Raw genomic sequence first — 22908 nt, 5'->3', positions numbered from 1 at the left:
ACGTGCGCTGTGATTGGTCGCTGCCTGAGCCCTGAGAAACTGTGATGTCATCTTCAGTCGATAGCAAGTGGCAAAATGGCCGCCCCTTGAGATGGATAAAAAGGGCTGGATTTTGCTGCATAACTCATATTCCACAAATGTAATATTAATCAGAATGTCATGTCATGCCCGATGGCCAGCTGTGATTGGCTAAGGAAGCGGAAGCAGCAGAATTTAGTAAAGATGACGACTTTGCCATGACAACAAAAAAAATCAAGTCTTTTCATATTAACTTTTATGGTTTTGGTTCTCTATTAAATCTTGCTTTGTTATTTCAAGAATATTTTGTAAATAGTTTACTTCCTGTTTGGGCACGTACGCTGGATAGTGACAGACGGCAGCGTTATGTCATGTGATGGACTTTTATTATCTTGGATTGATCTAGTAGTAGGTTACAAGCCGCACATAGTGTGTTATATTTGGCTTGTTTATTAAATGTTTGAGTCAAATGATTGTAAATACCGATTATAAATATTAAGGTTGGGTATTGCCAACCTCATGATACAATGCAATATACATACACATCCCGATATTTTACATTTTTATAAAAAACAGTCAAATGTATACCCAAATGATATATTTAGTATTCTGGATGGCAAAAATGTATTATTCTTTCAATTTTAGCAGCACTTCCGGTTTTCCGGCACGCCGTGCACAGCGAAGAACAGCTTATAGAGATGCGCCGGGAAAATATCGATTCTGACACCTCCGTATCGATATGTAAAGAGGCCCGTAACGATATCGGCTATTCCTGTGTCAATATTTTTTAGCATACCCCGAGTAAAGACTACGGAATATTTTTTTAGTTTTCATGGTGCGTGCCGCGGTTCTTCACAAGAGTAGATACACTGCTTGAAGTAGAAAAAGAAGTCAGTCTTAAATAGTGGCGACAAACTTTGTAATTTAGCGACATTACAGCAAAATTGACTGACTTGCCCACCTCTGTTAGTCATATCAGACGATGTGGAGGACAAGGAGAGAAAGAAGTGGATGATTCGCCGAAAGAACGAAGAAGATTGGAATCCCTGTTTTTCTTTTACACCTCAGCATCAGTGCTATTTCTCACCTCTGTCACAAAATGGTGCAACAGCAACCACCATTAACACAAAAGGCTGACCCTGCATCTACTTCTAATGACACAACCCCTCAGCTCATCTGCGTCTCCAGTCCGTCCTCCTGTCAGATAGCCGTGTCCCAAACGACGGCCTGCGGCCTCTGGCAAGGCGGCGTGCCAGTCTTGCGGGGCTCAGGTGTCCGTCTCCAGCTGGGGAGGATGGGCATGCTGTCCTGCTTGCACAGGCTTTTATCCGGGCGCCGGTGGGCCTTGATCTCCTTGCAGAGGCAGCGTTTGCGCTCGATGACTTCCAGCAACTTGCCGTCTCGCTGGGTCTGCGCGGCGGACGAGGCGGCGCCGGCGCCGGCGGCGGGCTGACCCTGCGCCAGCTGGGCGAGCTGCTGGAACTGCAGCTGCAGGTGGTGCTGTTGCTGAAGCTGCTGGAGCTGCTGTTTTAACTGCAACTGCTGCTGGTGGAGCTGCAGCTGCTGCTGCTGACGAGAAACGCTGGGGCTGCTCGGGCTGCACGAGGCTTGGGGTTGCGTCAGGCCGTGCAGCTGATGGCGCAAGCAAAAGGAAAGGGATTAGGGAATGGCATTTTTAGCGTAGGTAAAAAAAAAAGAAATAATAAAAAAAAAGAAGCTCAACCCTTATTTCAATGTATCAGTACTCGTGACAGCGGCCGATACCAGTATTGACAATTGAGAATAACAAAAATTGGCATTAATTTTAAGGATGTTCAATACCACATTTTTTTCAGACCAATACCAGTATGAGTATTCAATTCTTGAGTAGCCAACAATATCACTGTTACTATTGATACATGAAATTTCTTAAAACATTTTTTTTTTAAACCCCACAATGACAGAAAATTTTATATGTGGCATTTTCCCTAAAAATTCCATGAAATTATTGGCAATTTTATACAATATTTCTCTATTTCAATACATAAACTAACAGAAATTGCATCTGTCAGACATGCATGACTTTAGTTCCCGATCGGCAGCCTCCACGAGTACCGATACCATCAAATAAGGCTGTTATCGGCACCAATACCTGGTATTGGTACTCGCCTGTCCCTAATCAATTTAATGCAAATTAAGGAAAAATGCTATATTAGGATTTATAGGAGTTTCTTTAAAATAATCTGCCATTGTGTTGTTGTTGTTTGGGTGGGGGGGATTATATGTTTAAAAAATGGTATCAGTACTTGGTATCGGAATCGGTGACAACTCTAGAGTACTCGCACTGGTATCAGTCTGAAAAAAAAAAATTAAATAAAGAAACTGTCTAAATCTATTTTTGAGTTATTGGTGAAAAGCAAAAAGTAAGCGTAAGAGTGAGATATAAAAAATAAAATGATAATTAAAAAAATGGATATATAACATTGAAATCATAAAAAAAAATAGTTTGACATTTTAACTTTAAAATATATTTACAATTCTTAAATGGCAAACTTTCAAAATAATATATTTCATATTTTTTTAAAGAACAATACAGTTACAGTATTTAAAATCCAAAGTTAGACATCGTAATCAACTTTCAGTTATATTTGTATTTCATTATATTATTAATTGTGTAATATTTAAGAAAATATTGCAGATGCAGTGGCCTGAGACTGGGAAATGTCTTTATGATCAATCAGGGATTAAATTAGATTAATCTTCTAGGATTTTGTCTTGAAATTATACAATCAAACAAAGAAAATAGATTTTTCAATTTAGAAAACAAACATTTTTAACATGACTACACATAATGCCATGCGCAATGTAATGTTCATTTTAGAGCACATTATTAGGGACCTGAAGACAAACATGATAAGGGCATGTATAATATGGTGTTCCAATATTTTTGTCCTCACAATGCAAAAGCATTCCATTCAAATGAAGTATCCCAAAATGACCACCCCGTCAGTTTGAAGGCACTTTTGCCGATCTCAACTGCAGTTCCTGCTAAGATCCAGCAGGGTGCAGCACCACTTCATCTGTTTCCTGCTGCGGGCGAGCCAACCAGACGCCTGCAGACAGTCTCTGCAGCACTCTCAAAGTGCGTCAGCGCTTACTATGCAGCCGGAATCCAGCTAAACAAAAAAACTGCAGCTAAAACCGCGTGTTCCCTCCATCGCTATTTTGCACACATTTGGCACGCTTACGTGGGCGCATGCGTCATGATGTACCTGCTCTTATTGTTGGGTGCCAGGCCAGAACATTAACTCTGCTCAGTGGGCAGGCATATCTAGCAGCTATAAATAGACGCACTGTCTCTAAAAGGAGGGGAGGTAATAACGAGGACGATATTAATGCTCGCTCTGAAATGAGCTCTGAATGAAGTTAATAGAGTGGAGAGTTATAAAGCCGGCCGGCATCCATTCATTCACCTGATTGAGGGCTTCTCGTGCCGGTAGGCTGCTCTGCCTCTGGACGTCTCCTCCGCCCACCTGTCTCACTCCAGCAGTAGAAGAGGAGGAACGGCCCAGCCGCCCCACTTCTGCAAAGACAACAATGTTACACGGCGTGCCTGCTAATGAGAACAGTGGAATATCACTTCTTTTTTTTTCCTTCAACACATGAAGGGTGTGAATGTTTGGCTACACTCAAGTGGGCATGCATGTGAATAGAATACAATAGAGTTGCATTATACAAACACCTTCAGCCAGATATCATAAACCATAAACTAATGAAATAACTCAACTGAAATTGAATTTAAATCATTAACAAAATATGTTTGCCTGTTTGACGTTTGAACGGCTCCCCTGCTTTAGTATTGTTCAGTATTGTTCATTCGGTAAGAGCTCTCACAGAAAAAGAAAAAGAAAAAAAATAATGGCTCCCCTGCTTTTGTCATTTAACTCGCTATGTAAGAGGTGCCTTTCTTTATTGCTTCATTTAAAAATATTTATATATTAATATAATGTTTTTGTTTAATTTTACTATACAATAATTACCCTGGTGTTTAAAAAAAATCCAAATTACAAAAAAAAAATCGTTTAAAAAATAACTTTTAAAAAAAAAACTAAAACTAATAAAAACTATCAAAGCCACCCCAAAAACTAATTTAAAATAACTACATTAAAAAAACAACCTCTAAACAAAATAAAAAATAAATATAATGAACATCCCAAAACTATAAAAACAAAAAAGTTTGCCTTATTTTAGTCCTCACTAGGCCTTTTGCTTTATTACAGTTTAAATAAACATTTTCAGGAAAACGATACCTATTAAGTTGCAAAACATTTAAAATTGTTTTGATGTGAGCATCCTCAAGACCAGTTTTATATAAAATACATCAGATGACTCGCATTGAATATAGATCCGTTTCCATTATCCTCAGAATTGTGCAAAAAAGCAAGCAGGTCATTTCGAACATTTTGGAAAAAAACACTCAAATATCACAAAAACCTTTTCACGCTCTCGTGTGCGTTATAAGTGTAATGGAAACACTTTTTTCTCTCTCGTTTCCAAAAGTCATATGACCTCCGCCCACCCCCCATGACCCGGTTTGACATTAGAGGTTCCACTCTATTTGATTCTTCTTCACTTTCAATGTAAACGCACTAAAACCCGAATGATATACGTGCCGGCGTGTTTATGGAACGCGCGCCTTCCTGGTTCTGCGTCAATGAAAGCTTGCCCTGATTCTCAAGGTAAGCAGCGTGTCAGTTTGAGAAGAAAGGCCTTGCTTAAAAATGCGCTGAATGACAAAGACGCTCTGAGGCTTCAGAGCTGTTAGGCTTTTATGACAGATGAAAGATTTGCCGCTTGTTAAATTCTCCGTGAAATGATGGTGGTGTAAAGTTTCATGTGAGGGCAAATAAAAAGCAGAGGAAACAAAACCACAGTGTGGACGTAAAAGCGCTTCTGTCATTTGTGATTAGCTTTCCAGATCTCACGAACGTTACTCACCTCCGTTGCGACAGGCAGGGAACGTCTGACAGGGAAGAGGCATCCCGATCCGGGGCAGGGCTCGGAATCCCGGGTTGCTGTCCGCACCCACCAGAGACTCGCAGTGGCCAAGGGTCCTACTTGCGCCACTGTAGTGCACTGGGATGCTTGAGGGGCCCCCTCGGAACCCCATTCCCAACTCTTCCTTATCCATCCTTAATAAGGCATCGGCACTGCCATTCCAAGTTCGTCCTTCTTCTTCTGACATGGAAAGAGACAGAGTGAACGTTTAAAGATTGTTTGACTGTTAAGCGTGAGTTTAGTTCGTTCCGCGACCGAATACGCAACTCAATTTTAGGGAAGGGCAATTACTACTATTTTTATTTTAAATCTGCGTTTTGTAACAATTTGAATAAAAATATATTTTTATCTGACCAATTATGACTGAAACTAACTCATTCACTGCCATTGACGGCTATAGACGTCAAAAACTATTTCTAATAGTTTCACATTTTTTTTCCACTTTTGTTAAGAAGAGAAAACCTAGAAAAAAATGTACTGTACATTTAGAACAGATATAAAATTTGTGATTAATCTTGAGTTAACTAGTTGTCATGTGATTAATTACAAAAAAAGTAATTGCCTGATGCCCCTAATTAAAAAAAAGAAACGATTATTAAAAATTAAGGATGTCAGACAATAACAATTTTTAACGACTTTAATCGTTAACTAACGATTAATCACAAATTTTATATCTGTTCTAAATGTACAATTTTTTTATGTTTTCATACATAAATTGTTCAAATGAATTTTTGACGTCTATAGCCGTTAATGGCAGTAAATGAGTTAATTAGTAGATTAACAGTTTAGCTGTTCACAATGGTTACTCCTGCAAGCCTGTGGCCAATGGTTGTCGGACTGGATTCAGGTTCGAATTTCCTGCCCTCTGTGTGCCACTATATAAAAAAAAAAAACCTCTGACTTACTTTTGCCTTCCCTGCTCCCGTGACTGAAAGACAATTTCCTCTGCAGGGGCCAGGAAGACCCTTCATCGCCGGCAAAGCTGGCACTACTGTCCCACGGCATGAAGCCAGATTTGCCTTCGCCACCCTTGGACCTTCTCTCGCCAACACCCGTGAGGCTCGAGGGCTGCTGCAGGGACGGCGTCTGGGAGCTTCCTCTCAAGCTCTCGTAAGTCGGCGGTCTGCGGAAGCCTCCCGAGGGGTACGTCCAAAGCAGGGGGCTGTCGGAGGACGGCGGCTTGTAAGCCGGTAGGCCGTGAGGGTTATGAGAGCGCAAATGGGGACGAGAATGAGGACGGTGGGATGAGGACAGGGAGGTCGGGGTCGAGCTGGTGCTGCCTTGAGATGTTTGACTGCTTGTGGAGGGAAGAAGATCCAGTTGCAAAGAGTGTGGACCGCTATCCCGGTCCCGGTCTCTGTCCTTATCTCTCTCTCTGTCTTTGTCTCGACCTCGGTCCCTATCTCGGTCCCTATCCCGGTCCCGGTCCCGGTCCCGGTCCCGATCCCGGTCCCGATCTCGGTCCCGATCTCGGTCCCTCTCTTTGTCTCTGTCCTTCTCCTTCTCCCCTTTGTCTGTCTTCAAGAGGAAGCTGACAGACTTGCCTTCCCTGCCCGTACTTGAAGTTTGGGTCTGCACGGTGGCCTGCGTGGAAGTCTGAGAGCTGCTCTTGAGCGGCACCGGAGAGTCTCCCCTCTCTGGCTTGCGATAGTGATGGTAGTGAGAGGGTCGATGGTGCGGGTGATGGTGGTGATGGGAGAAAGGTGACGTGGATTTAGAGGACGGGGGCAGTGGCGTGGAGTGACTCCGAGCCCTGAGCCCCGGAGCGGGTCCCAGTTGGGAATCTCGGCTGTGTTTCTCTTGCGGCGTTAAGCTTCCTCCTGTTGGGTCTTTGGAGGCTGACGTGGGAACGTTAGAGGACGTCGAGGAGGACAGGGTGCCGGCTTGTGTGGTCACGCTGGAGGTTTGAGTCCCCATTTTGGAGGAGGCCGAGGAACCCTTGCTTTGCACGCCCACCCCGCTGGACGCTGCTGCCGGTTGAGGGAAAGCCAGCAATGGGGGTCGGTGCTGGAGAAGATTTGGGAACGGGGCAGGGATCTTAGTGTTGGATTCGGGTTCACATTTACTCCCTTGCAGCAGGTAGGGAGTAGGCGCTCGTGGAGTGTGGGGGCTGGTGGACAGGACCTGGGGGACGGGGGTGGAGGACGCGGAGGAAGGTAGTGGGGACGAAAGAGAGATGGAGACAGTAGCTTTGGGTTTGGAATAGGAAGGAGAGGAAGAGGACGGTCTTGGCAGTGACGAAGAACTGCTGGAGGGCGAAGGGGCGACGTGGTAATGTTTCGAACTTTTCATCTTCTCGTGTTTGCTCGGCGGGTGTCTCTGACATTCACGGTTCTCTTGTTGCGGGTATTTCATCTCTTCATAGATGGCCTCACTCTGGTCCGAGTCGGAATCCGGCGTGGTGGCTACGGGGGTGACGGGGTGGGGGGTGGCGGTCTGGCTCTCTCTGGTAAACACTTGACCCACCATCTCGATATAGACCGGCTCATCGTCCCCCTCTCCGGTTTGGATCTGACAGTCGGCTCCCTGGAAAGGGAGGGATGCGGCAGAATGAGGCACACGTGGAGGAAGTGGGTCAAAGGTCAGCTGAGTGCTGGGACTTCTCTTGGGTTTCAAAGGAGGCACCTTTTTTGAGCCAACGTCTCCAGAGTCGGACTTCTTCATGGCTGCGGGGGGGCGAGAACAACATGTTAAGAAAATATCTTTTTCAGAGAATAACGTGGCACCAGGAATCCCGCTTCGCACCGTTTTTCTTCTCTGAGTGCTTGGCCTGCGAGTGGGAGGGCGGCGGAGGCGGCGGCGTCTCGGGAGGTCCTCTGCTGTCGGCGGACGAGGAGCTGAGGCGAGTGCTGGGGTGGCGCTTGGGTTTGACCGGCGGGCATCGACCGCCGTGCTGGGACTGGGTGTCCGAGTAGTCGCCGTTCTCGAGACTTGCGTCCCCGGCGCCGACCGCGTGGCAGGACTGCGAGCGCGGCGCCATGGCTGAGGCACACGAGTGAGGGGAAAGGTCCTGGGATGCCGGCATGGTCATGAAGCCCATTCGGAAGTGGCGGCGGAACGAGGCCAAGTCTCGGACTTTGCCCACGGTCGCCGAGGGGTCATTTTGAGACGAACTGAAAGAATCATCGGAACATTCATTTACGACACTTTATTTTATTGACTCCACCTCTTACTAGTATTCAAACAACAGCTTTGCCTGCGGGGCTTTTCAGTCACCTCCGTCTTTTACGCGTCTTTTTCCATCGCCTCCTCTCCACATTTACTCTGCTCTCAAATGCACTTAATTAGGAAATCAATTCCCCTGTCAAAACAGAGTACTCTTAGTAAATCCTGGAGTGCTGAAATGAATTCACGTACTTTTCCCTTCATACTCTCAACCCACATTTGTTTTCTGCTCTCAGCTGTTACCAGGGAAACCATTGTTGCGCATGTGACGGTTTCTCTCTGAAATTGTGGAATCATTACCGGCGCCAGCTCCCAAAACAATAAATACAAGTGAGGGAGATCAGACAACGTGTGCAACGGCTGCTGCTTTTTGGGTTTGACTGACAGCACCGTCTTGCTTGAACACCAAATGTCATCATGTAACTGGATGCAGTTTTATTCAATTATCTTCACACTTTATTCTTTCCTGCATTTTTGTGGGGAGAAAGGACGGATTGTATGGTAACAATAATTCCCACTGGGTATATATTTTTTCATTTGTAAATGTACCACGAAAGTTGTCTCGTTATGTTTCAGGCTCTAGATTCAATGTGATTCCAGAAAAAAAAAAATAAAATAAAAAATAAAAAAATAAAAAGATTCATTGTGACTATACATAAAGCCTATATGTTTCATTTAAATGCCTGTAATGCTTTAAAAATGTTTACATGTCTACATTCATAACTAAAACCTTTTGTGAAGAGCTATAAATTAATCTACTCGTTAATCCAGCATGTTACAATTTGTTTTGTTTACATTTCCGTAGGGGTAGACTGATTATCAGCCAGGCCGATTATTGAAGCTGATATTCAGCATTTTGAGGAATATCGGTATTGACTTTTTCTTTTCTTTTTTTATCTGGTAGCCAATAATGGATCAATTTTAAATTATAGGTCAATTTAAGGTAACTATATATATTTATATTTTCAGTTAATTTTATAAGAGATTCTGCTGACCCTCAAAACTCCACAACTTTCGTTGTTTGAAACTAAAACAAAAAAAAAAGTGAAAATGTAACGTTTCAGCTAATTTGAAATTTTGGAAAACTATTTATAGAAGAAAGCAATAGGGCGCTATTTGCTTGTTTACTTTTTCATGTAACTTTTTGAGAGATGCTGGTGACCCTGGAAGCTCCCTGGATTATTATTATTATTATTTTTTTAAGATTATTAAAACTAAGATGGCTATTGTCTAACATAAAAAAATAAAAATAAAAATAAAACTTAAAAATGTTGAAAGTATGAAAAGCTGTTCAACAAACATATGCTTAAAGACATTTCAACAAAGTTCCGAATTGGAGTTAGTATTTTCTTTCTTCTTTTTTCATGCCAATATTTTCCCTTGAGAGTGAAAGTGAATATCGACTACTTTTATTATTGTCCCTGGGATAAAAACAAACCAACACATATCGGTCTATCTCTACATGTCCACACCGGCGCACAGGGCACATCTGGATATCCACATCTGTGCCTACAGTAGCTGTTTGCAAGCGAGCGAAATATGTCGTCGGTTCAAATGAGCGATTATCACGCGGTGATGTACTGTACGGATACGGGTCACACAAACGGTTGCCATCCCAGTGATGCAGTGAAGACAACTTATACAATATGTGGTCAACATTAACAGGCACCACAAGTCACATTTGTGTTGGTTAAACCATCCGTCTTCCGCTTGCCATCACAATGTACAGTATTTGCCGGCGGATTTCTGTGCACTTCCACATACTTGTGGCTCATCACATTGGAAACACGTACTACAGGACCAAATTCGGACCAGAACGGTGACTGAGTCATTCATTCAGACACTGTCACGTGCATTTTTTTTTTCCCCCCAGAAGAAGCTTAGAACCAAACCCTCCTTGTTTTTGTTTTTTTTTACAATTCATGCTGCACTACTCTAGGCTAATCTACGATATAGTAAAAGTAATTCATTATATGGGTACTCTGGTTTCCTCCCGATTTTCAAAAACGTTACTCATGACCCTATTGTTTTGTTTTTTTTTTCCCCAGGAGAGCTCAGTATTGTTCATTCGATTTGACATCATCATTGCTCTCCTTTTTTTGTTTTTTTTTAATAAATGGAATGAATCACGAATTGATTGTAAATGTATCTCAACCACTCAGGAAATCAAAGTAGTATTTTTTTTAAAGCATTCCGAAAACATATAAACCCTTATAAAGACATTTACTTCTGTGCTGTTCCAGCTGTAGCATAGCTTGTTCCTTCTCAACACATTTATTACTCAGGAGCTATTTAACAAGCCAGCGATAACATGATCTCATCACCGGGCAAATTATATGACAAATAGATCTTCATACGTAGCCATTAACTCATTCACTGCCATTGACGGCTATAAACGTCAAAAATTCATTTGAACTATTTCTATTAGTTTAACAATTTTTTTCCCCACACTTTTGTTAACAAGAGTATGAAAACCTAGAAAAAAAATATTTTTGTACATTTAGAACAGATAGAAAATTTGTGATTAATCGTGAGTTAACTAGTGAAGTCATGCGATTAATTACGATTAAAAATTGTAATCGCCTGACGCTCCTCATTTTTAATAATCTTTTCTTTCTTTTTTTTTTTTAAATCGCATCAGGCGATTAAAATTCTTAATTGTAATTAATTGCATGACTTTAATAGTTAACTCCCAATTAATCACAAATTTTACATCTGTTCTAAATTTACACTAATTTTTTCATACTCTTACCAAAGTGGAAAAAAATGTTAAACTAATAGACTAATAAACTAATTAAACTAATTGTAATCGCCTGACGAGATGATTATTAAAAATTAGGGGCGTCAGGCGATTAAATTTTTTCATCGTAATTAATCGCATGACTTCAATAGTTAACTCACGATTAACCACAAATTTTATATCTGTTCTAAATGTGCAATAAAAACAGATTCTAGGTTTTCATACTCTTGTTAACAAAAGTAGATTTTTTTTTTTTTAAACGAATTAAAATTAAAATTAAAATGAATTTTTGACGTTTATAACCGTCAATGGCAGTGAATGAGTTAATCACAAACATTGAACGAAAAAATGTGCTATCTGGATTCTAAATTAATATTTCCACATAAATGTCTCATTAGGCTGTCTCCGCGCGCAATTAAAATGCTTAAACAAAATATGGTGATTCTGTAACCTTTGACCCAATCATGTGGCAAGAAACATACAATGAGGTCATCGCCCGCTTTACTGAAGCTGATCATTAGGACAATGCTGACGAAAGATGTTGCTGGGGAAATACAGCGGAGCAAATAGCGCCCTATTTCCAATCCACCTTTTCTGGGCCACTTTTCACGACTGGATTGTTTTCAAACCAACCAATGAGTACAAACATGCAATGGAGGTGTCGGAGCAATCTGTTAGCGTCTCGTGGAAAGTTTTGGGTTAAGGTTGGGCGCTGACATTGAGTGCGCGGGTGTCCTCATTGTGACAGACCTTACTGACACAACACATGACACTTTAATTGATGGCCTTAAGTTATGGCTTGTGATTCATCTTCTGTCACCGGGACGGAAACCGCATAATGTTTCTGCTCCAAGTAATAGCGAGTCTATTTGTCCTTCATGTTGGCGACAGCATCGTTAGTAGTGATTTCTTGCACAGCGGCGCACTTTTATTGTCTAGGTTCTGAATTTGAATGTGTGTCAGGCTCAACGTTATTGCTAGGTGAAATGAAGACTGTTAATTGCTGATAAGGGATCAGCCCCGGCGGGTGCGCCGCCTTCATTCAAGTCGGGTGGACTCCAGCTCAACCGTAACCATAATGAGGACAAGAGCTATAGAAAAAAAGCATGGATGTACAGTAATGATAAAGGTAATATCAAGTCATTAAATGGCATTACAAGAGCATTGAATTTTTAATAATGTTTTATTTCTTCTTTTTTTATTTTTTTTTATTCATTCACTGCCGTTGACGGCTATAAACGTCAAAAATTCATTTTAACAGTTTCTATTAGTTTAACACTTTTTTTCCAGTTTTGTTATGAAAACCTAGATTTTTTAAATTGTACATTTACAACAAATAAAATTTGTGATTAATCGTGAGTTAACTAGTGAAGTCATGCGCTTAATTACAATTAAAAAAAAATAATCGCCTCTTTAATATTTTTTTAATGAATTTATGGCAGTGAATGAGTTAAAGTAGAACCGATTAATTCATGTTTTATTTTTCTCAGTGTCATTTTACTATTTTTCAAAGCTGCACTGAACTGTCAGCATATAAAGTCTGTTCTTTGAAGAATGAAAACAAACACTGCTGTAGTCTGTATGCCAGAGGGGGGAGAAAAAAAAAAACTTTCAAACTCACCCACTTACAATTCTTTATCTTCACAGCCGTCTCTACTTCATAAATGGGATTCCTCTCCCGAGGCGTTCCAGATCTCAAACTGTCTACCTTGGCCCTCTTCATATCGCCTCTTTTGTCCCCCCACCCCCACCTTCCGCATTCCTCGCCCCCAAAATCCATCCTTCCGTCCCTGCGCCACTTCATCTCTGACCCGGTCCTATTTGGTCATGTCCTCATCTCACCTTTTACCTTGTGCGTCTCTGCTTTTATCTCTAATCATGTTATCCACATCCCACACAATCGTCCCGCGGGAAGTACTAGACAACGTTAGTCAACGAGCTAAATGATGTGCCAGTGCGCTAAACAGCCCTAAACAATAAACAGAAACACATGCTAGCAACATCACGAGCTCACACACGCCGTTCAAAAGCTGCATTGTCACCAGCAATGTGCGACGGCGTCGCCTTGCTGTCACCTGACTCAAAAGTGAGCTTGAACTTACTTTGATCTAATTAGCCCGCTTAAATGCCTGCACGTCTTGTGTCGACACAATTTGAATAAATCGCATCCTTGTCCAACTCCACGGCTTTGTTGCTAAAGATGATACAAATAGTGGTTAGCTGGTCTGCCTTGGAGTTGTGAAGTTCTGGGCTGCAGGGATCTGGGGTTGAAATTCAGAAATGTGAGGGGGATATATAACCATGAGGGAGGGGCCCATGCTAGGGAATTAACTCATTAACTGCCATTGACGGCTATAAACGTCAAAAATGTATTTTGTTTATTTCTATTAGTTTAACATTTTTTCCACTTCTGTTGAAAATCTAGAATTTTTTTTATTGTACATTTAGTTTTGTACATAAAATTTGTGATTAATCGCGAGTTAACTAGTGAAGTCATGCGATTAATTACGATTAAAAGCTTTAATTGCCCGACGCCCCGAATTTTTAATAATATTTTATTTATTTATTTATTTAATTCATTCACTGCCGTTGACGTCAAAAATTAATTTCAACTATTTCTATTAGTTCAACATTTTTTTCCATTTTTGTTAACAAGAGTATGAAAACCTAGAATTTTTTTATTGTACATTTAGTTTTGTACATAAAATTTGTGATTAATCGCAAGTTAACTAGTGAAGTCATGCGATTAATTACGATTAAAAACTTTCATTGCCTGACGCCCCAAATTTTTTATAATATATTTTTTTAATTCATTCACTACCGTTGACGGCTATAGACGTCAAAAATTCATTTGAACTATTTCTATTAGCTAAAAAAAAAAATCCCCCACTTTTGTTAACAGTATGAAAACCTAGAAATTTTTATTGTACATTTAGAACATATAGAATTTGTGATTAATCGTGAGTAAACTAGTAAAGTCATGTGATTAATTACAATTAAAAACATTTAAATACCTCTTGCCCCTAATTTTTAATAATCTTTTTTTTTTTTTATGAATTTATGGCAGTGAATGAGTTAAATACAAAAATACTACACCAACGCCACTTTGTGTTTTTGAAGCGCACATGACAGATGACACTAAATTGAGTTGTGTTTTTTTTCTGCCCTTGTGCTACTTGACATTTTGCTGACATTATACGGTAGACGTAGATCTCATCTATCCTATAAATTAACTAAGAAGCCCTGCTATGCAAATGTCTAACCAGCCTAACTTTATCAGCTGTGCTCAGAATAAAGATGTGGGAATCAGAGTCATTGAAGCCAAAAGAGGCTTATGTCCCACTGAACCGAACCCTGATGTAATCCCAGACTGTATATTCGCAGCTGGGCTCACCTTTTCTTGCTTCCATCTTGGTCCCTCTGCCTCCAATCCAAACGGCTCTTCCGATACAGCAGGTTCATGTCGCTGCGGGGTCGTTCCACCTCGCAGCCAATCACAGCGCAGTGCAGCCGCTTACTCCGCCTCTCTATGTCACGCAGGAAATGCTCGACTGCCACATCCTGGGCGGAGCCAGAGCTCATGGTACACAAGGTGGCCCGAGATGGTGGGATTTGTCACCTAAGGAAAATTAAACGAGAATTTTTTTTTTTTTTAAGACAGTAAGGTTTGTATTTGCCTTTTTACTAGTTTCAGCTTTCCAGACTGGTACAAAGGTAAATACAAACGTTAAAAAAAAGAAAAGAAAAAAATATTGATTGCGTAAGCTAACTAGAAGAATTACGAACCAACGTCAACAATTCTAAAAAGTCTCGCTACAAACAATGTTCTAAAAAATGGTATACATTTTTGACTTACTTTTTTTGCATATTCACAAATTTTATTCTCAATTTAGAAATGAATAATTAAATCTGGGGTCTGGGGATGTTCGATACCACTTTTTTCAGACCAATACCAGTACGAGTACTCCACTCTTGCGTCGCCACCGATACCGATACCATGTACCGATACCAATTGAGCTTTTAATACATAAAATTTTCCTTCGCAAAAAATGCAGATCATTTTAAATAAAGACCTATATATCCTAATATAGCATTTCATCTTAAAATTTGCATGAAATTAGCGACAATTTTCTGTCCTTGTAGTCTCTCGTCTCTAGTTATTGGCTTAGATTGGCCGAGTCTACCAGACCTCAACCCAATAGAGCATGCATTTCACTTCCTGAAAAAGGGGGCCATTTTCAACAGTACAAAATGTTTTGTCCAGAATGAATTTGATATCTTCATTATTTTTCTTGTTCAAAAAAAATAACATCTAAAATAAAACTATTTTTTCCACTTCGACTGAGTTTAAGTTATTCACTTTAGGGTTCATTTAATCGTGTCTGTTCCAATACTTTTGATCACTTGAAAAATGGGTGCCTTCAAACAAGGTGCTCTGTCCTTGGTTTCATGAAGTATGAAGTAAAAGCTGGAATTCTTTTTTTCTTTTTGGAAAAACTTTTGTCTGATATTTTCGGACTGTATATATAAATACCCACATACAAAACAAAAAAAATGAATAAAAAAATAAATAAAATAAAAAAAATAAAAAAGAGAGCAATGATGATGACATGTCAAATCGGTAAAATTACCGAATGAACAATACTGAGCTCTCCATAAAAATAAAAAAAATAAATACAATTTTTAAATTAAAAAATTACAAAAAAATAATAATAATTAAAAAAACTTAAATAAATAAATAAATAAATGGTGATAAATGTGCCACATTTGACATAATTGACAGTGTGGAAACGTTTTAAAACAAAAACAAAAAAAAAACCTCCTAGAGATCTTTAGGCTACAGTAGAAGCTATAAAGACACTAAAACAAAAAAAAACATTATTACAACTGACAGCCCTCAAAAGTCCTCATAGACGCACAATAAAGCAAATGAATAGGAGCTGCCGTTTTGTTTAACTCGGCCTCTTGTGTATCACATGGAAACTGTTTATACTTTCATTATCCAGTTATGAATATTTGAGTAAGCATGATAACTCAGCTGCAGCGCGTCTCTGGCTGCGGGCCCCGGGATGGCTTCGCTGAGGCTGTCTGCCAAGCAGACAGTAATGCGGATTGTCATATGTAGCGCATGCACAGCTTCCTCCTCACGCTCGCCCGCCCTATGAGTAGTCCGCCTTGTTGTGGGGCAGATAACGGGACGCGTTTCCACGCCGCTGTATGGGAACGCATCGTGCAACTTGGCTAAGAAAAGCGCAGCTGTCAGCTGATGCGTGTTTGTTTTGTCCTCGCAAATGGAAACTTGAAGGTTTTCGCCGCCCCTGGCTTTTTAGAGCTGCTACACAACATCTTGTTCAGATTCATCCATCGTTTTGTGTGAGATGGATTATCTGTAAAAAACATCTATTTTTTTTTACTTCATTGTCCCTTTCTGCATCGCTGTTTGCAATTCTTTTGATCAAAAGAAAATAATGAAATTAAAGACAAGTGGTTAGCAAATCACTTTTGAGCATTCACAATGTGGCATTTCTTTTGCGTGCGACTGCACTCTAAATGCAAGCAGGATGAAATTCAGCATCAAACATTTATCATCTTTACATTTTTCTCCTATGACAAATGCTGTTGTGTGACGGATCCATTTGCAACTTTCAAACAATTCCTATCTTGGGAAAGGAGCTCATGAGAATTTCATAGGAAATATTATGAAAATGGGCCGCTCAAGTGGTTCTCACGTCAATTGGGATAGGCTATGTGAATCACTAATCATCATAAAGAGGAATTGAAGATTCAGCTTTAGAGTGCCTCGTTGTTGGCTGTGAGTGTGTACAAGGTGTGGTAAGAAAGGCAGAAGAAGAGGCAGAGAATGAGCAAGGAAAAAAAGCCTGGCAGAAAATGTATGGGCTAAGGCTTCACACTGTTATGGCCCCATTGGAGTGCCTCATGGTTTTCTATGAGTGTGCGGACAACACATGTAGGATGGCAGAAGATCATGGAGGCAAGATTTTATTTTTATTTATTTTTTTAATCTGATGTGAAAGACACTTTGTGGACAGGGGCCTCAGACTGGCGTGACCGTGTTAGAGTGCCTCGTTGTTGCACCGTGGAACATCCCGGCGTGGGATGTATTCCAATCTTTTTGTGGCTTAAACATGTAGTTATTTGCAAGTAGAATGCATTTTTCCTGGTTGTTGTAACAGCGGTATGTGATTGATAATTGAATGGGGCGTGGTTTTAGTGCAATCAGCGGACACGCCCACATTTTTCAAGAAAGGTTTTCGAAAGCCTCCATTTCCACTTATCTGTGGTGAGTCAAATTTACAAGAGATTTATTTTTCACTTAACAGCGACTTTTAGGAAAAGAGGAACATTTCCAATTCATTCTCAAAGAAGAAGCGCAAAGTCACGGAAGATGGGCCAGGAAGCCCGCCCAGTTTTGTTGCGACGTGTAATTCTTTTTGTCAAGGCCCGGCGTGTCATGCGGTGTGTCAGCGCGACGTCTGCTATTCTTGTATCCCCCTGCCCTGACCACAACCCCGCCGCCATGCTTGCTGACTCGATGTTAATTAGGTTAGGGAACTGCAAGTGAAGGTTGCTCTTTTGTTCAAGGGGCTTTTGATTTGAGTTTGTGGGATCACGGCAGCTGAGCAGGCGGCCATTCAATTGCGGCCGAGAAATGCTGTGCATTAGAGTGGCAGTTAAAGAACCAGGAGGACATCTTAAATTAACTCATTCACTGCCGTGAATTCATAAATTTTTTTTAAAAAGATTATTAAAAATTAGGGGCAATAGGCGATTAAAAAAATGTATTTAAATTAATTGCATGACTTCACTAGTTAACTCGCAATTAATCACACATTTCATATCTGTTCTAAATGTACAATAAAAAAAATTCTAGGTTTTCATACTCTTGTTAACAAAAGTGGATTTTTTTTTAAATGTTTTTATTATTTTTTTATTTTTTTATTTATTAGAGCACATATTAAAAATTAGGGGCATCAGGCAATAATTTTTTTTTAATCATTATTAATTGTATGACGTCACTAGTTAACTCACGATTAATCACAAACTTTATATCTGTTCTAAATGTAAAATTAAAAAAAATCTAGGTTTTCATACTCGTTAACAAAAGTGTGTGTGGGGGGGGACTAATAGAAATAGTTCAAATGAATTTTTGACGTTTATAGCCGTCAATGGCAGTGAATGAGTAAAAAAAAAAGGGGGGGGGGGTTTCACATACTGTACATGAATCCCCACAATAGCTTTGATCATTATTGTCGGGGCATCTGCAGGGTCAGGAGATGCTCGAATTGCTCTGATTAGAACCAGAAGGCAGATGGCACCATGATTCATAGAAGTGGAGCCCGCATGCAATTCAGCAGGCGACTCATTCATGCACATAAGCAATCAGATCACGTGCACGCATCACACTCGCGCACAAATCGCAAATATTTGCTCAGCGCACATGTAGCAGCCGATGCTAAAGCAATCGTAGAAGAATTAAGATTGTCAATTTGGTATCATTCTGGTCAAATATTCGGAAATTAGGAAGCACGCCAGTCATAATGTTCGACTCAACGCAGGAAGTGATTTGTTAACTATGGAACTTGATCTGCACATTGATCGGAAGATCATAAAACAAAACAATCAATGCGGATATAAAAATATCAACCGGCAGTGTATTGTCCTGCACTTAAGGTTTTAATTGTGATTTACACGAGCGTGGATGTAAAAAGACAACGTGGATGCTTTTCGCTTTTCGCAGCCAATGCCAAAGTGATGGCTACATCACAACCCTGGCGGGCCCAATAGAAAATTAATGAGGGAAGAATATTTGGAAATGTAAAACATTTACGATGTGATATCGTTTACGATACAATTCATGGTTAAACAAAAACACTGCTGGTCATAACATTTGAGGTTTTTTTTCCTGTCTGGAGTGAAGCTGTCCGGTAATCGTTGTCATCTTGGTGCAAGCCTGTGCCCTCCGGCCTCGCACCTCAGCCAATGGGGCCTGCAGTGTTGCACAAGAAGTGGTCTGCAGTGGAGCGACGCCTCACTGCAAACTGCAAAGGCATGTCATGACAATGGGCGAGGTTTTTTTTTTTTTTGGGGGGGGGGGGGGGGGGTGTATATGTAATGTTTATGCAAATCTTTTTTTTTTTTTTTACTCATTCACTGCCATTGACGGCTATAAACGTTTTTTTTGGGGGGTGGGGGGCATATGTAATGTATATGCAAATCCTAAATGAGATTACTCTGAGGTGTGCGATATCTTTGTGCTTTCCCCCCCAGAGCTCCTTTTATATCTGAACGCCTCCTTCCCATGAGTTTTCGAAATAACATTCATGGTTTTATTGCATTCAAATGTTTATTGCTTTGAGAAGCTCCGCCAAGTGATTTAATGTTTACGTTTAATTCTGGTCTAGAATAATTAGCAAATAACTGTAATTAAACTATTGGTTTTCTTTTCAAACTTTATTGAGGGTGTAGCTTTTAGACTATTATTACTGTATGTCCTCACATAATGTCAGGGCGTTTACTTACGACATGAAAAACCAGGCATCAATTAGGTTTAAGACATTTATTAGGAGGTTGGCAAATGGATTGCTATAATATTCCCTCCGTCTATTTTCTATAGCGCTTTATTAGGGTCCGACTCTAGGCTTGAGGCAGAGTACACCCTAAAGAGGATGGCAGTAAATCAAAGAGCACATTAATTAAAATTTAAGGCTCATTTCTCAATACTTTCTTTTCCCTTCTTTTTTTATTTATTTAAATCATCCGAGAGATGCCGTGTATTAAAAAAAAAGAAAGGATGCTTGTAAGTCAAGGCAACACTGTATAATATACTTATTTTTGAAAAACTATTATATCAGGTAGTAAGTACGGGTGTAAAAAAAAAAAAATGGTTTGAACCGGAAAATCCTTTTCAAAAAGTGTGCGTCAAATCTTACCAAATCGATTCATTCAACTTTAAAACATATCAAGATATATATACACAAACGTCTTTTATTGGACAGATATATTTAAGAACGAATTGTCACATTTAACATACTGACGAGTTCATTTAAATGAGCGTATACAAAAAAATAAAGCCATTGCATCATACCCTCTCGAACTGAGTCATACCATATTAACTCATTCACTGCCATTGACGGCTATAGACGTCAAAAATTCATTTGAACTATTTCTATTAGTTGAACAATTTTTCCCACTTTTGTTAAAAAAAGTATAAAAACCAAGAATTTTTTGGGAGTATTAGAACAGATATAAAATTTAAAAAATTGTAATCGCCTGATGCCCCTAATATTTAAAATTTTTTTCTTAAAAAAAAATTATTACAATTTTTTAAAAGTTGAATTTTTTTAAGTTATTAAAAATTAGGAGCATCAGGCGATTAAAATTCATAATTAATCGCATTAATAATTAATCACAAATTTTATATCTGTTCTAAATGTACAAAAAAAATCTAGGTTTTCATCTCTTGTTAACAAAAATGGAAACAAAAAAATAGTTAAAAAATAATTTTTGATGTCTATAGCTGTCAATGGCAATGAATGAATCCAACCATTATTGAATCGCAAGTATCAAAAATCGTATCGCATCGTCTTTTGTCGGGAGATGCCCACCCTAAGATTTCCCACGATTTTGTGGTGGCCGGTTGCTCTGCATCCCACTAGAATAGAACCACTCCTGCACCAACAGCAGCGGAATCCCATCTCGGCATCCAGAATCAAAATAAGAGAAATCTGCAGTAAGATGACCATTTCTCGAGCAAGTACCGTTTCATATTTGCAGTTTGCCTGTACCTGTTCAGCCCACGAGATGGTGCAAATGATTGTCTTGAGTGCCACTAATTATACGGTACCCGAGTCAAGTACCTTGAAGGACAAAAATACTTATACTCTACTACATACTATCATTTCTGTCAGCCTGCATCGCACTGCACTTTCTTCCTAATCTCTGGAATTCGACATCCCAGCCAAACTCGCCGAAGCCAGACAACGCTGAGCCTCAGTCTGGAGTTTTAACCGAAAAGGGGGGGGGGGGGGGTAGCAGACGGAGGATGCAGCACCGTTCACGAGAAGACACAGCAGCTTTAAAACCTACAGCCAAAAAGAGAGAGGCAAAGGGAGGGGTTGAAAATGAGGGGAAACCAGCAAACGCGAGAAAAAAAAAAGCTAAACAATGCAGATCAGGACCGGAATATTGAGAAGGGATATATGAGAGAGGAGGAATAAGCAAATGAGAGGAAAGGATTGCGAATATAGCGAGAGGCAAGAATGGGGGAGGGAGGCGCAATCAAGCCTCTCACACTAGTCGCTGTGTGTGGTCTCTTAGCAACACTGTCAGCCATGCATCTCCTTCCCGGCCACTGAATATGCACGAAGCGGGACGCCATCCTCGTCATACATTATGATGCCGACATAAAAATTTCCCTACCTCATACGCGTCTTGATCACACTCGGAAAAATACACACCGCAAGGGAAAACAGATACACTTTAATCCTGAGATAGCATCCGTAACCCATAGCAACCACTACCTCACTGTTAATGACTACTCAGCTATGCTGTTGGCGCAGCACCTGTACATGAAGCATATGTTCAAAAAGTGACAGGTTGTAATGTATAGTCACCTGAAACATTTCCATGCATGTAACTATGCTGAAAATGTTGGCAGATAGTAAGATTTGATCACCTTTTCCAGATCTATTCTTTGATTGGTACCGTAGAGCAGCTGCGTTAATGTCCCTTTGAGATCACACGTCTGAGACGGATCCTCTCAAGGAAAGTGTCTTCAAGCAATCTGGCCACAAATATTAAAAGCCCACATTGCCTCGTAAAAAAACAATCACAGACAGCTTGTTGTGCTGGTATAAAAATAAGGTACAGACAAGATATAAAAGCAGCCGTAAAATATGAATGGGCAGTTTTTCCTCACACTGGCGGCTAAGCAGGACTGAGAAACGCTCTGTTCTCAGGAGTTGGTCACATGCAAAGTGCGCCGGATCCATGAACATTCAATTCAGACGCGAGGAAAAGACCGTCCTGTTCAAGTCTACACACTCTTAACTCGTTCACTGCCATTGACGGCTATAGACGTCAAAAATTAATTTGAACTATTTCTATTAGTTTAACATTTTTTTTCCACTTTTGTTAAAAAAAGTATGAAAACCTAGAAATTTTTTATTGTACATTTAGAACAGTGCGATTAATTATTAGTACATTACAAATTGTAATCGCCTGACGCCCCAAATTTTTAATAATGTTTTCTCTTTTTTTTTTTTTTTTTTTTTTTATTCATTCACTGCCATTGACGGCTATAAACGTCAAAAATTCATTTAAACTATTTCTATTAGTTACATTTTTTCCCACTTTTGTTAAAGAGTAGGAAAACCTAGAATTTTTTATTGTACATTTAGAACAGTGCGATTAATTATTAGTACATTACAAATTATAATCGCCTGACGCCCCAAATTTTTAATAATGTTTTCTCTTTTTTTTTTTTTTTTTTATTCATTCACTGCAATTGACGGCTATAAACGTCAAAAATTAATTTCAACTATTTCTATTAGTTACAGTTTTTTCCCACTTTTGTTAAAGAGTAGGAAAACCTAGAATTTTTTATTGTACATTTAGAACCGTGCGATTAATTATTAGTACATTACAAATTGTAATCGCCTGACGCCCCAAATTTTTAATAATGTTTTCTCTTTTTTTTTTTTTTTTTTTTTTTTTATTCATTCACTGCCATTGACAGCTATAAACGTCAAAAATTCATTTCAACTATTTCTATTAGTTACATTTTTTTCCCACTTTTGTTAAAGAGTAGGAAAACCTAGATTTTTTTATTGTACATTTAGAACAATGCGATTAATTATTAGTACATTACAAATTGTAATCGCCTGACGCCCCAAATTTTTAATAATGTTTTCTCTTCTTTTTTTTCT

The 22908-nt window shown here is 39.7% G+C and overlaps 1 protein-coding gene across 1 annotated transcript in view; it reads right to left on the bottom strand.

The window, feature by feature from the left end:
- nyap1 (neuronal tyrosine phosphorylated phosphoinositide-3-kinase adaptor 1) overlaps positions 1-22908 on the bottom strand; it is a 34222-nt gene continuing 11314 nt past the window's right edge. Inside the window, exons 2-7 of the mRNA XM_077546078.1 lie at positions 14355-14579; positions 7801-8168; positions 5961-7721; positions 4996-5235; positions 3471-3580; positions 1-1650 (exon numbers count right to left, since the gene is read on the bottom strand). Of these exons, the coding sequence (XP_077402204.1) occupies positions 1219-1650; positions 3471-3580; positions 4996-5235; positions 5961-7721; positions 7801-8168; positions 14355-14542 (3099 nt within the window). The 5' untranslated portion in view covers positions 14543-14579 and the 3' untranslated portion in view covers positions 1-1218. The remainder of the gene's footprint in view (positions 1651-3470; positions 3581-4995; positions 5236-5960; positions 7722-7800; positions 8169-14354; positions 14580-22908) is intronic.

This window comes from Vanacampus margaritifer, chromosome 16, assembly GCF_051991255.1.
Source record: "Vanacampus margaritifer isolate UIUO_Vmar chromosome 16, RoL_Vmar_1.0, whole genome shotgun sequence".
Lineage (NCBI taxonomy): Eukaryota > Metazoa > Chordata > Actinopteri > Syngnathiformes > Syngnathidae > Vanacampus > Vanacampus margaritifer.
Note: the sequence above shows the minus strand (reverse complement) of the source record. Positions and strands in the feature narration are given on the sequence as shown.